Below are 15,778 nucleotides of genomic sequence, written 5' to 3'. Positions count from 1 at the left end.
CTAAGTATCTAGTGATCTTTATGATAGATGTCATTAATTATCTGACTTTATTATACAAGTGAGATATTCATATTCTACTTGAAATAACATTATAGCTTCAAAATATACATACATATTCATTTCAAAAATGACATAACTGCTTCTCTGTCTTTAGATAGTCTGGAAATTTTACAAAAATTTACCTTGGCCTTTCATTTGAAGTTTTAATCATGCTTTCAACTCTCTGGCATGACATGTGATATAAGTATAAAATGTCCAATTGAAAAATTGTTTTTATGTTGATCATTTATATATCATTTGTATGTGATTGACTATGAAATGATGTAGATGGTATAAAATGCAATTTTTCCTTGAGTAAAAACACAAATTTCAATTAAAATGATATAGCATTCATTCTTCTCTATGCAATGTTTTATTTGTCTGTTAAAACTTGCAGTCATTTGATGGCCCATTTCTATGTTACTGCAATGAATTAGAAAGAGATACAATATTAGAGTATGATAGAACATTTACTATGAAGCAGAGTAAGTCTACCAAATATTAAGACTGTTAAAATTGAAAGGAATTCTCCAGTAACACTGTAGAATCATTGCTTTGGAACACATAGAGGCAATTAAGATATCTGATATGAATAAAGAAATAAGTTAGATAATTCCTCAAGGTTCTGTGCATATCCAGATATGGATCTTTGAGAGTATTAATAAATCTGACCTAAGACATGTTGAAAAATATTAGACAAGCTGAAGGGAAGAATCAGAAACTAGACCATGATATCATAGAATTGCATTGTTTAAGGAATTCATTGAATGGTGTGTAAAGTATACACTTGAATGGTAATTACCTGGAATAAAATTTAAAGCAACAAAATTGAATGTGGAATCATGAAATTTATACTTGCAAATGTTACTGTCTCCCTGTTATACCCCTTTGTCCTTAGGAAGTGGAAAGAAATGAATGTTTCAATGATGGCTGACTCTGTAATCCCTTTGACAAAACCTAAAAGAACATGTGTTTGTTTCTTTTCTTAAAGAATGATTACCATAACTTACCTGAACACTAAATCTAAACAACATTTACTAAATATACTAAATATTTTTAATACAAGCTTCCTGTATATACTCACAAAATAAGGTAGATTTTTAAAATTTTCACATACAGTCTTTTCTTAATGGTAAGGCTTCTTTTGCAATTTAGCTCTAGATAGATTTATTCTTGAGTAGAGAGTTGTCAATCCTGATGAGAATTATCTAATTTTAGTCTTTCACAATGGTTTACAACATTGAACAGGGGTATTGACTGATCTATTATATAATATTCCTAAAGTAAAATTAATGTAGTCATTTTTAGTCTAGTCTGTGATAAACATATTTCCACAGGTATAGTTGCATGTTTAATCAAAAAAGTCATTTATTTAATGAAGTAGCCTAACAACCACCAATATCAGAAGGGAATTAGGACCTTCAATAAATAATAGATATGTTTAAAACATTATAATTGGATTGTACTCATCATCTACGTAATATAAATAATTGTATTTGTGGAGAAAAGTCTTTAAAATAAAAAAAGGATCAAGCAGGCATTTAAAATGAAAAATCTTGTATAAGTAAAGTTTCTTTACTATGACAGTCTAGAAAAATTTGAACTACCTTTCAAACATAAAAAATGAGCATAGTTCTAGATAGCAGAGTATAAGATGAAATTTGATATTATAGAATCTCTCGTGTCTTCCTTACTATAGGTACCTTATCATAGGTAAGATTATCAAAGTCCCTCTCTTCAACAACCGTGGAAGAACACACTTCTTTATTTTATTGCCATATTTATAAAAATAATCACATTTTAGGAACTGTTGAGCTCATATTATTTTTTAAAAAATGTTTGCCAAGAGTTATTCATCAAGAAGGGATGAAAAATATCCAGGTCTATGGGCCCAGAAATTTGATACTATCAGTTACCTTCATTCTACAATCACAGACAAGACAGTGTAGCAGAATACACAAGGGTCCCTAGCAAAGCAGACTCAGTTGAGTTTCAGCATTGCAATAGAAATGAGGCCCACAACGATGGTACACTGTAGCTATGTAGCCATGCTTGCAAAAATGTTACAAGGCTGTGAATGACTGTGGAAGTCATTGTTCACTCAACAGCTTCTCACAATGAGCTACAACTGCTCCCTAATCTCCCCTCCCCCTCCCATTCTGCTTCTCTTCCTTCCATCCCCCCTTCTTTCTCTCCTGCTCTTTGTTCTCCTTTACCTCCTTCTGCCCCTCCTTCCTCTTATTATTACTGTAATTATCATGTCTGGGAAATGTGAAGGAGGGTAAAGCTTTATCACATCACACTTCCTAAACGTCTTCTCCCCAGACTGTATGCCATTTGTGTGTGATCATGTAAGTTATACTGATTTATATTCTTTGAAAACCTTAGTGTCATATAAAATTTTCATTGTTAATTAATAGAGGATAAATTTTAGGAGGTTTAGGTGCTTCATACACTTGTCTGTAGCATGCACAGCAGATTTTTAATTTTTTTGATAATGTCACTATTACTCTACTGCTTTACAGCCCCTTATGAAAACTGTGCATGTATTGCAAAGAATTTTACTTGATTTAACCTACTATTCGATGAATCTGCATGATATTTCAATTATTCTGAAGCCCTTTTATTCTAAAACCAAATAAGAATTTTGGTATTTTCACAATAAACTTTACACAGCTCTGGTTCTGAAACTTGGGTAAATTGGCAGTTGTATTAGGAAAAGAAATAAACTCAAGAGTCTGAACTGTGCGAAAGTGATGAGACTTTTAAACAAAAGGTGACTCCTGCTGTAAGAACCTGGTAACCATGTACTTGAGTGAAGTCCTTGTCTGTGAAAGAACCAGTCATTTTCTGAGGGAGCTGTCTGTCCTGAGTTGCAAGGCTCCACTGGAGATGCCGATGTCAGTGGCATGTATTTGGAAAGTGTGGAAGCTTCGTTGTCACACTATTACAGCATAAAATTCCTATTAGTAGAAACAGAAATGTAAATAGATACTTAATAGAGATATAAAGAGCTACCACTTATTGGATATTTCCGCTATTGGTCTACCATGCAGACATCATATTTCTCTCTATTGACTAACTGTAGCTTGAAATTAAGGAATCACCTGTACTACATGGCATATTATAACTTAGTCCTAAGTCTTCCTATTCAAAATCTCTTATATAATGACCAAAGTAAAACATTGGTGATGCAAAATAGGGACATTTACTTTATTTCCAGTGAACCATGCGATGCTACCTTAAATTCTGGAATCCATTGAAGGTACATAGGCCTTCAAGTGTGTGAAGAAGGAAAAACTGATTTCTGCATTCCACTGTGAAAAATAATAATTTATCTTTCCCACAACCAAGACAAACAAAACTATAATCCAGTTAGGATAAGTCCGTCCAAGCTATGCAAACCCCTTCCTCCCCCTTTTGGAAGGTTCCAGTAGTGCGGAAATGATCTCAAGGGAGACTGAAGGATTTTCCTTTGCATGTGCCTGATAGAGTACAGCAAAAGGAAAGAGAGACTACTTCATGTTTCCATAAAAAGTTTTCCTGTATACTTAGTAATTTTTTTCACTAGAATATTCATAGCTATGGGGGTGTACTTACTCCATGTGCTATTTCTTCAATTAAAACATTAACATTCTTAACACATTTGGATGTACTTTGTAGAATAAACACCGTAGTGAAGAGATAAAAATGAGTTAATAATTGACTGGTAAACACCATGTAACTATGGAATAATTATATGCTCTGTGAACTATATAGTACTTAGAGTTGACACTATTTAGGAAACATAAGAAATGAACTTGTAATTTGTACTTATCAGATTTCAATTCCTAAGAGCCAGGGAAATATCCTGTTATTAGGCAGAAGTATCCTATCATTAAATACCTGGTCAGTAACCATCATGCATTTAGTTAATACATACCATACTCCGAAATGCAATTATGATACCAGGATACCAAGAAATGACTTACGAATTTGACTCACCCAGTAAGAAAAAAGAAAATTTTATTTAAATAGAGACTATAATTCGTGCATGCGACCATCCAATAAGAGTTCCCATAGTTATAAGAAGGAGCTAGACTGACTCATTCACATCATTCGGGTGTTTTTCAAGTTCAGCAAATACCCAATACCATGCGGTTGCTACTACCAAGGTCTCATTTCTCTGTCTCTTCCCAAAAAAGTAGCAGACTTTGTATCTCTTCATTAGAGATCTCTTTTCTATAAATAACTGTCTTTGCTGAAGAGTACTTCCCTTCAGCATTGTATATGAGGGGTGTGGTGCTTGGTAGACACAAAAAATTCCCTGGACATTGTTTGAAGAAGAAGCATGTTAGAAGTTCATACCACGTGGAAGTCACTTTCCTAGATCTTGGGAAGACAGATTTTTCTTTCCATGGATCTTTTATGCCAAGACACTGGATTAATGAACCACATGTTTTTAAAATGGGCTCAAAACTAAACTTCAGACTTGATTCCAGTCTGAGGTCGTACTCCCGTTTTCTGTTAACGATTCTGCCTTTCGTTTTGGACTGCTTGCAACTGTTTCTGACCGTTCATGTTTGTTTCCACAGACAACAACACTAATTGGTCTTTTGAAGACTGCACGTCTCCTGCGTCTTGTGCGTGTAGCCAGGAAACTGGACCGATACTCAGAATATGGTGCCGCTGTTCTAATGCTCTTGATGTGCATATTTGCCCTGATTGCCCACTGGCTGGCTTGCATCTGGTATGCGATTGGGAATGTAGAGAGGCCCTATCTGACTGACAAAATTGGATGGTTGGATTCCTTAGGAACACAAATTGGGAAACGTTACAATGACAGTGACTCGAGTTCTGGACCGTCCATTAAAGACAAATACGTCACGGCACTTTACTTTACCTTCAGCAGTCTAACCAGTGTAGGATTTGGAAATGTGTCTCCTAACACCAATTCGGAGAAAATCTTTTCCATTTGTGTCATGTTGATTGGCTGTAAGTAGATTTCTCTTTTGCTATCTGTTAGGATAAAATAATAGCACAAAATTGGTATTTCTAGAACATAGAGAATGTAGCGAAATTATGGAAACTGTAGAAATAGGGGGATTACACATGTGGATACTGTATTTTATAAAGGATGATTTTTTCCATGGGATAAAAAATCTTTAACTGTTCTTCTCTTGGAACTAACTTTAATATCAATATAAAATAAATTCATCACTTGGTGAAACCAGGGTTAGTTCTAAGGTCTTCCAATGTTGTTTGAACCCAAATACCATCCTTAAGTCCTTAATATAAAATAACATTACATTGAGGTCTCTAGATATGTCTGAGTGGTGAAGAACACTTGCTACTCTGACATAGGGACCATGTTCTGTCTAACACCCACAACCTCCTACAACTCTGAATCCAACCAGATGCCCTCTGCTCACATGACCTCTGAGAATACAAGACATGAACTCAGTGCAAACTGATACTCACATGTAAGCATAACAATAAATAAAATTTGAAAAATATTTTTAAAAATAGTATCACAAAAATGCCTTTAATGCAAAAATATCTTCATGTGTATACTAAATCACTTCTAGATGGTATATATTTCCTAACATGACATAAATGCTACATAAGTCGCATGAGGGAGAATGAGAAAAATGTTTGGACATGTACAATACAGACATAAATTTTGAAAGTATTTTTTGTTCATAGTTGGTTGAATAATTCTGAAATGTAAGTACAGAAGCCACCTTTCTCTACAGTCAATAGTATTTTTTTCTATACCCTGTAATATCTTGGATATAAAACTAGAATGGGGTATATCTTTAGCTTGAGGGGCTAAAACTTACAGTTCACCCATTGTTATATAAAAGTGATTGTCATTTATTACTAATAGCTATTTTCCATTATAAGACATGATTAAGTTAGTTCAGAAAATAGATAGACCGCTACACATAAATCCTTCTCATATATGTAAAGCCATTACGATTATACCTTTAATTTCCCCTCTCATTGATTTTAAATTGCCTTTCTTCTGATATCATTCTAATCTCTAAGTCATTATATTATACCCTGTAGTATCTTTATACAAGGAGCATAATTTATTTTGTATTTTACTTAGGATAAAATACTTTGCAGTAAGATGAAGTTGACTTAATAATATTTTTGCAATTACCATGTAAAGCCCTAACGATATCCTAGATGAGAACAGAAAACAATAACAACTTCAAAGGAACCTTGGCCCTGGGTAGAACACAAAGTTGAAAGTAGGTCTTGGCGATTGATTTTCATGTAGCACCATATTAATTAATGAAATGTGCCTAGTTAAGGCCTATTTATGAAACTTAAGGGAGTTCTCTTAGTAATCTACTCTGCCTAAAATATTTTATTTCAACAACATTTTCATGAGAAAATGCAGTTTTCAAAACCTTCCAATTCTATCCTACTCTTGGCTCTGCATGCAGAAGGTAGTGGGGTTGCAGCCTATTAACATAGAAATACACATCAAGGCACTTTTAATCTGTAATTTTAGCAACAGAGGGGTGGAAAGATGGCTTTGTCAGTAAAGGTGTTGCTTTGCAAGCTTATCAGGTTTGCAGCACCCACAGAGCAGCCAGGTGAAGCAGGATACATGCGTAACCCCGGTACTAGGAGAACAGAGACGGAAAGACCCTTATGAATTTCTGGCCAGTAAGAGGGTTTGTTGAGCTCCAGATTCAGTGTAAGACACAAAAAACATAGGGGAAGGGCCAGTGAGAAGGCGCAGCAGATGAAACCTGACAAACCAAGTTAAATTTCCAGATCCACATGATGGAAGGGGAACACTGACACCTACAAATCACCCCTCTTTGGTCTTTACATGCACACATGCACATATCCCTCTCATACGTGTAAGACTATTACCATTACACCTTCAATTTTCCTCTTAATGATTTTAAATTGCTTTTTCTTCTGACACCATTCTAAGCTGTAAGTCATTAAATTGCACACACACACACAAATATACACATGCACAGTTGCATACATGCTCAAAATTAAAACATAAAAATGAATAAGAAATATATATTGGAATAATATATATTAGAATATAGAGATATATAGTTTATATGTGGAATATATGTGATGAAAAGTGATTGATTGAGGTAAATATCAAATATCAACTTCTGGCCTTCATATATATATATATACATATATACATATATATACACACACATATATATATATACATATATACACATGTATGTGTATATATGTATATACACATACACACAAACTCAACAAAAGCACCCAAAAATCCATCCAAATATATTTCACAGAAGTTAAAGATATTACTTCCACTATTATCAAACAAGACTATGAAAAGGTATCTGTTCTTGATTAAAAGTGTCTGTAAAATAAATGTGAATATATATTTTTTTAAAGAAAGGAGTATGTATATTTAAAAAAAATGAATTCAAAGTACTTACAAAACATATGATCTTTTTTCCTGTTCACTAGAAATCCTCAGCACTGTGATAGTTATTTCGTGAATCATTTTATTAGAAACAAATGTCAGGTATTACTTAACCTACACACATGTCCAATGTCAAAGAAGTTGTGAGTTTCTCTTGCTCAACCCCCATCTTTTTATTTTTCTTTGTCCCCCTTTACCTGCTCTATAATTTCCCTCCTGTCTTCTCCTGCTCTTTTCTTGCATACTTTCTAGCTTTTCATTCTTTTAAACAATAAAACCCTAGGCTATCTTGACAGATCCTGTAAAAAAGACTATGAGATTTCTACAGATAAATTTAATCTTTTAAGAGAAAATTATATTCAAATAGGACAGAGAAATAGTCAACTCACTTCCCATTTACATCATGAATTTGAATAGAAGACTCATTTTTATAAGCCTAAATCAAAATGGGATGGGCAAAGCTAGGTATCACACAGAAAAGGCTCTGAGGTGTTGTTTGTGAGTTCTCTAATTATCCATGATGTCATTAATTAGGGTAAAATTAAGACTTGAAGCACAAAAATAACAACACAAAATTGGCTTATCCATCAGGTATAATGACATATTTGTTACTGATATGCAAAGGTTAATTGCTTTTTATTGTTTACAATACTTACATACTAAGAAAGACTTATAACTAGAGAGGGGTCTAGCTTCAACATAAAATTAAAATTCAAAACCAAAAATTTAATGCAAAATATCATGTGATAAGAGCCTGTTAAAAATTCTCAGTAAATAAAAATAACTGGAACATCTATAGATAGTTTTAAAGCTGCTTTTTTTTCCACTGAATTGCTGATTATGCACGTAAAACAGAGATAGGAGAATTTATTTTAATAGTGTGCATAATTAGAAAATGAAGGAACATTGAACAAATATGAATATGGGTGTGTCCGTGCATTTATATCTACATTTTTAAGTTATAGATAACTTTAAGTTGTTAAATGCTCGGAAATACCATGCTTGCATTTGAGGTTTTAAAAACCTAGTAAATTATAAGTGAGTGTCCTCCATCTCAAGCCTTCTTGACAATGAACTTGGAAGAAATTCTTGTGTTCAGTATATCGGTCACTGAAGTTCTACGCCTAGACATGATGGAGGAATTGGAGTCTGAAACTTCTTTCAAACAAAAAGAAACCTAAGCAGAATGGATAAAGTCCTTGTTTTCAGAAACTGAGAAGCAAGCAGAGAATTATGATCTGTGAGAGAGAAACGAACGAAACCAGGATGCCTCTGTGCTTCCTATCTGGAGACCCTGTGCAGGATGAACATTGAGGGGAGAAACCCCTAAGAAACGACGGCAGTCACACTGAGCTCAGGAAGGAAGACCAGAAGTCATGGAGGCTAAGACGTTGAAATCTACAATATGGAAATTGAAGAGAAAGGGAAAAAAGAGGCAGCTCTTGAACATCCTGGTCTCTTCTAAGACACAAACACATGGAGCAAAACCTCTCAGGCCCAGTAAAGGGCCACGAAAGCACAAGGTGGGCTATTTTCAGAGCTCACACAGGTAAACGAGACATTAAAATTCAAACCGGCAGAGTAGATCGAGATGTGCCATAGAAACATTAGTAAATTATATCCTTAGAACTGGAATGAGCATGGTCCTAACAAAGCTTCAGAAGCAAGCCTCAAACTTGATCTTTGGGCTAGAGACACAGCTCAGCAGTAGAGCACTTACCCAGCACAAAATCAGTGTCCTCTTCCAGCCATCTATCCGAAAGAATACGAGAACAGTATTTAACTTGGAAAAAGGATTAAGCCATAAACAAAGCTCAGGAAACGAAGACAAATTAGACACCCGGGTTTAAAACAAATTAAAAAGCCTCTGAGCAGCAAAACAATCGAGTAAAGAGGTGGTCTACAAAGCAGGAGGAAAGTTCTACAAACTACACAGCTGACAAGGATTTGCTCTCCAGAATACAGAAGGAACTCTGAGTTCTCATAAACAGAAGTCAACACAATTTTAAAGGAATCGGCTCAAATGGACATTTATCAAAAGCGGACATACAAACATCCAAAATACAGGGAAGTGTTCAGCATCGCTAATCCCCACAGAACCATTGAAACTAGAACTCATTCCATCCTAGTAAGAATATCTATATTCGAAAATATCAAAAATAAATGCTAACAAGAAAAAACCCTTGTCTACTGACGGTAGAAACACACATTATATAGCTATTATGGAAAAATAAAGCATGATGATATAGCAACTTCATTAACTGAGTTTATATACAAGGGAAATAAAATAAAATCAGTCAAAAGATATCTCTATATCCTCTGTCTTTACTTGAGCATGGTTGATAATAGTTAAGAAATGGAAATAACTTCTGAGCTACTCATGGATAGATTAAAAAAAATGTGGTACACACATATTGGTGGTAACAACAAGAAAAGGAAAAGTGTAGGAGAAGGCTAGGAATAGACTGATACACGGCTAATAAGTTATGGTAGAATAGGAATAAGAAATTCTGGTGTGTTACTGCACCTAATAGGACTTTACATAGTAACTCTTTAAAGGATTATGATGTTTTTACCACACGGAAATGATAAATGTTCGAGGAAATAGAAAACATTTCAACACATGCATTATCAAAATGTTAAATGATGCCCTGTAAATATATATAAATTGTTTCTCTATGCATCCATAAACACACTTAAATTTGATTTTTAAGGGGAAAATAGTGTAGAAATCTGGAATATGAAGATTGCTCAGTGGGTACAGTAATGGCTGCACAAGCCTGAAGACCTGATTTTCTCTTTAATGTCCAACAACCACATAAAAAGTCTGGACATGGTGACAAGTGTCTCTAACCAGTCACTGAGAATGGAGACAGGGGATCATAAGTGCTTGCTGCCAAGGCTGCCCACAGTTCAGCGACAGACCTTGGCTCAAAAAAGTAGGCTGGATAAATAAGTGACTGAGAAAAGTATCTTTTTGTCTGATGCCACCCTACAGGCTCCACACGTGCCTGTATGACAAGTGTCCATGTGCATACACATGCACACACATTAATATAGTAATAAAACACATGGGGGACAGGGAAGGAGGGAGGGAGGAAGAGAGGGAGAGAGGGAGAGGAGACTCACACAACAAAACAAGCAAAAAGAAAGGGCAGTCTAATGTTTTTAAAGAAAGAAAAAGTCCAGCACCGTGCAATATCAATTCAAAAAATAATTATGGTTATGATGACCATTAACAAGGCGGAGAACAGATAAAGGCATGTGAACCTCACAGAAAAGCACTTGGCTGGCAGGTGAGGCCAAGCACTTGACAAAAGCAAGGTAGGAATCCTCAAGTAGAAGAGCAAGCCGAAGCAGCAAGGTGGAGCCCCAAATGCGAAGGAGGTGGGTGGAGAAGTGTTCAGAAATGCCATGGCTTCATTTTTCCTTCACGACTGAGGAAAACCGGAAGACGGGTTCGAAAAAAATTCAATGAATATCAGACAAAGTGAGAACAAGACATATTATCAATCTGCCAAAAACTAGCCATAAAGTGAAATTTTCAAAGGTAGAAAAAGGAAAACGAAGACATTATATACAACATTAAGAAAAGAATAAAATTGACAGATCTATTGTATGCAATGGGATCAACAAGACAATAGGAAAGGATCTCTAAATTGCTGGAGGAAAAAAAAAAGAGTATCTGTCACCATGGGAACTTATTATTAAACTGCATTTCAAATAAGGACAGAAAGGAAATGACATGATTTGTCATGAGCAGACTATAAGAAACTATAAATTTTTCCAATGAAAGGAGAACTACATGCTGTGAAATTATAGAACACCTAGGAATGAAAGAGATCCAAACTAGTCTGTATATGAATGAATTGAAATCATTCTCCCTTGTCTTTATACATCTTCAAAATAATTGCCCATAGTGAAGATAATGTCTGTGATTAATAGGTTTGGTAAAATATGTAAAAAAGTTTGTGACAATGAAGACCCAAAGGAGTGAGGGTGACTGAGAAGTTCACTGCTGTGAAACCCCTGGATCACTTGAGACAGCATTCAGTGTGTGAGAAAGAAATAATTACACAGAAAACTAGAATCTACGTCAATAAAAATTCAGTAAAGTGTGCCCAGACCGTAGGCTAAAGCTGGTTATGATTATAAAAATTAAAAACCACAACCTGGAAGTTCAAAATATCCATCTTAAAATGTTAGCAAAAGACAAATAACTTAAAGGCATACAAATAGAAAAATGATAGAGATAAAAAGTATGAAACTATTTGGACACATACCTAGAGTCACTGAGTAGACATAAATTATGGCTCTTTTTCAAGGGCTACACCAATTATTACTCCTGCCACTAAGCCAAATCAAGTTATGAGTATTCAACATTACAAAAGGGATGTTCGATTCCAAGACATTGAAAAGCCGAACAATGATTACGGTTGCCCAGGTTAAGTTAACTCTCCTGCTACTCCTGGATTGGCTGCACAACTTGACCACTCATGGCCTGGAGCCTCATTGTCCCCACTATGTGCCCTCATCCTGCATGATCCTCAAGAAGAATAAATCAATGCTCTTAGTAATGCAGTTGGGATAAATGGTGGTCTTGTTCATTTGTTCACAAAGACCCAGACCAGTGCCAACATTGTCTCAACACTTCTGCCATCGCAGAGGACGTGATGAACAGAAGCAAACTAGACTAAGGAGTATTATGATGATGTGGACTACATTCTTTTCTTCACACTTTGGGTGGAAAGCTGGACTCTGGGGGGCTTGAGCTGCAAGTCAATGGTAGAGTGCCTTACTGGTGGGAAAGACACTGGATTTAATCCCCATTACTACCATCAACACCAGCACCACCACCACCACAACAAAAAACATTTAGAATTGATTTATGGTTGACAACACAAAGTAAATTGCATTATGGATAACATGATAGCCTAAACAAAAAAAATCTTTAGAATAAAAACTGATCAATTGTATTTCATCAAAATTACTTTATTTTTAAGTGACATTGTTGAGCTGGGTGCAATGCCTCACTCCTTTAAGCCAAGCACTTAGGAGGCAGAGACAGGTGTGAGTTGAAAGTCAGCCTGTCCTACACAGCAATTTTCAGGTCAACCAGGGCAATATTGTAAGATGCTTTCTCAAAAAAAAGAAAAAAGAAAAAAAACAAATGACAATGTTTAAAACAAAAAAAAAACAGTAAAGGTGAAAAACTGGAAGAAAATATGTAGAAGATATAAATATGAATAAATGTGAAAAAGGCTTCTGTCCAGAATATATTAAGAATTCTTACATCTTCACCAAAAAGATAATTGAGGTTTTTTTTTTTATGAGCAAACTATTTTAACAAACACTGCACAAAAAAAAAAAAAAGAAACCCTGAATGTTAAAAAGGTCCATTTAAAAGCTGTATTAGTCATTGGTGAAATGCATATCAAAGATGGATGACACACACTGCCCATGCTACCTTGGTTAATTTAAAATGGCAATACCAAATGTCAGCAGGGTATGGAACAAACGGTCTCGCCATAGTATGCTGGGGAGGACATAAAACAAGACAACTTTGGAAAACAATTTTTCCTGCCAAGTTAAATAAGCTATATCACAAAGCAGTTCCACATCCAGGTGTTTAAGACACAAAAGAAAATACGTGCCCACACAAGTGTTTGTACACAAATGTTCATAACACGTTTATGTATAACAGCCAATGTGTGGGAAAATAATGGGGTTTTTTTCCCCATCAGTAATGATGTAAACAAACTCTGGTACATCCTTATGATTTAAAGTTTTTAAAAATCACTGATAGGCACAGTGATTCTCAGCCTTATGCTGCACAAAGGCCTACTCATGCGCAATGTGTGCGGTGGTCCCTGGCAGGTGAAACTCACTGTTCCAGTTTCATATCTGAATGAACATAGGCAATGGAGTAATGCAATCGTGTGTTCTGGGATGCTAGAAACAGCTCAGCTGTGCTTGCAGAATGTGCACACTTGTCACAGCTAAATAAACTGTACCCTTAAATTAAAACATCTAGTTATATGATAGTCATGTACCAATAAATTTTCATCATTACGTTGTTTTTAAAACACATGGAGTAAAGTGTTTTCAGAAAGCAAAAACTATAAAGGTTCTATTAGAATACTTAAGCTAATACCTTATTAACAATTAGTCAATTAGTATGTGTGCATATGGGCAGAAGGAGGGTATGTTTATTTCGTTTCTATAATACTTCAACCTGATGTAAACAATTTTGATGAAGTCAAACTTTCCACTGTAGAAGGCTTCAAAGATTGAATGAGATGCTGGGTTGGAGAAAATCCCATCCATAAATTTAGTCTCGTTTATTCATGCCTTTGTTTGTTTAAATTGGCAATATACATTTGTCTATAGAGTGGTATATAGAATAGACGATATTCTATGTCAATCAATGGGCAAAAACTAAATGAGTTATATAGAATATAATAATGTATTCTCTTTAGCTAGGAATATTTTGCCTTAAAGGGTGGCAGAAAAAAACAAAACCTCAAGTCTTTAGGATTTTAAAATTCAGCAGTTTAGAATTTACCAAAGAGGAATTCTAAGTTTTGATTCAGGTTTCCAATTGCATACTTAGAATCTAGGCTTTTCCATCTTGACAGTTTGCAGTTCCTAGTTCTGATGTAGCATTTCTATACATTTCATGGGGAAATGGAAATAAAACTACTATATCTATTAAGGCCCCAATAAGAACTGATTCCTGGCCTCTCTTCCTCATATTATGAGCTTCAGGGAAAAGAAGTGGTATGGACCTTGTGTCTAGGATAAGGACAGAGTTTTGCAGGAGAATTAAGACATAATTTCATCCTTTGTTACTATACTCCAAACTCATGAGAACATTAATCTTCTACACAGACAGTAAGAAAGAGTGAACTCTCGCTGGCTCCAATTTCTTTTTTTCTTTTTCTTGAATATTTTATGTATTTATACTCCTTTTTAAATTTTATTTTTCTTGGATGTCTTATGTATTTACATTTCAAATGTTATCCCTTTTCCCCCCTCTCCCACTCCTCCTCCCCCTTCCCTGCTTCTATGAGGATGCTCCCACTCCCACCCACCCATTCCAACCTCCGTGCCCCGGCGTTCCCCTATACTGGGGAAACAAGCCTTCACAGGACCAAGGGCTTTTTCTCCTGTTGATGCTAGACAATGCCATCCTCTGCCACATATGTGGCTGAAGTCATGGCTTTCTCCATTTGTAGTCATTAGTTGGTGGTTTAGTCCCTGGGAGCTCTGGTGGGGTCTGGTGGGTTGATATTGTTGTTTTTCCTATGAGGTTGCAAGCCCCTTCAGCTCCTTCAGTCTTTTCTCTAACTCCCCCATTGGGGTCCCCATGCTCAGTCTGATGCTGCAGGCATCCTCATCTGAATCAGTAAAGCTCTGGTGCAGTCTCTTAGGAGACGCCCATATCAAGCTTCTGTCAGCAAGCCCTTCTTGGCATCAGCAATGGTGACTGGGTTTGGTGGCTGCATAAGGGATGGATGCCCAGATGGGGCAGTCTAATTTCTATTCTACTAAAACCTTCGGTAGACTGGATGGATAATGATTACCTACAGAGGAGAATTTGCATTACTTAGTTCAAGTGTGAATTTCAGACACACCCTTACAGACTCAGACAGAGTGGCTCATAATCAAGTTATCTGAATACTCTGCCCCAGTCAAGTTGTCATGAAATTAATCCCTGCCTTTCCTCATACTTTAACAAGTGATCACATCTTTCTCAGAAACATTCCCTTCTTTGGATATCTCTGGCACACAAAGACCATTACAACTAAGCATGATAAGATATACAAAGGAAATCATCCTGGAAGGAAAACAAATGGTCAAAAAATATTAGAGTGGCAGAGGCTAAATCAGGTGGCATCTGCTTTTTTAATGAGTGAGTAATTTTTAAAGGATTGTCCAGGAAACGCCTTCCAAGGAAAAGAAAAACGTGTTGGATGAACATAGTTAAATCCCATAGTTCACAGTGTGTTACTGCTTTTAATGTTTCACCACTGCTTAGTGTAGTGTGGCCCCAGAGGCTGAAATTTGCATTGTCACATCAAAGTTCTTAATCGGATTCTCAAAGATTCATAAGCAGCACATACATCACGCAATTTTTCTATGCGAAATGCACAGTTTCCGTGTTAGAGTTATTAGAACCGCAAACACAAAAGGAAAACAATAAGATTATGAAAGATTTATTTTAAATAAAAATGTAGCTCAAAGGCAGGAGAACTGGCTACTCTCACAAAAGGTCTAGATTCAGTTCAGTTCTCACTGAATATACAAACA

At 35.6% G+C, this 15,778-nt stretch overlaps 1 protein-coding gene across 5 annotated transcripts in view; it reads left to right on the top strand.

Annotated features, from left to right (window-relative positions):
- Positions 1-15,778, top strand: part of Kcnh7 (potassium voltage-gated channel subfamily H member 7) — a 493,051-nt gene that overhangs the window by 401,710 nt on the left and 75,563 nt on the right. For all 5 annotated transcript variants that reach the window (XM_063283033.1, XM_063283031.1, XM_017591438.3 and 2 more), the window contains 1 exon segment: positions 4,614-5,013. In XM_063283033.1, coding sequence (XP_063139103.1) covers positions 4,614-5,013 — 400 coding nt within the window.

Source organism: Rattus norvegicus, chromosome 3, assembly GCF_036323735.1.
Source record: "Rattus norvegicus strain BN/NHsdMcwi chromosome 3, GRCr8, whole genome shotgun sequence".
Taxonomy (NCBI): Eukaryota; Metazoa; Chordata; class Mammalia; order Rodentia; family Muridae; genus Rattus; species Rattus norvegicus.
Note: the sequence above shows the minus strand (reverse complement) of the source record. Positions and strands in the feature narration are given on the sequence as shown.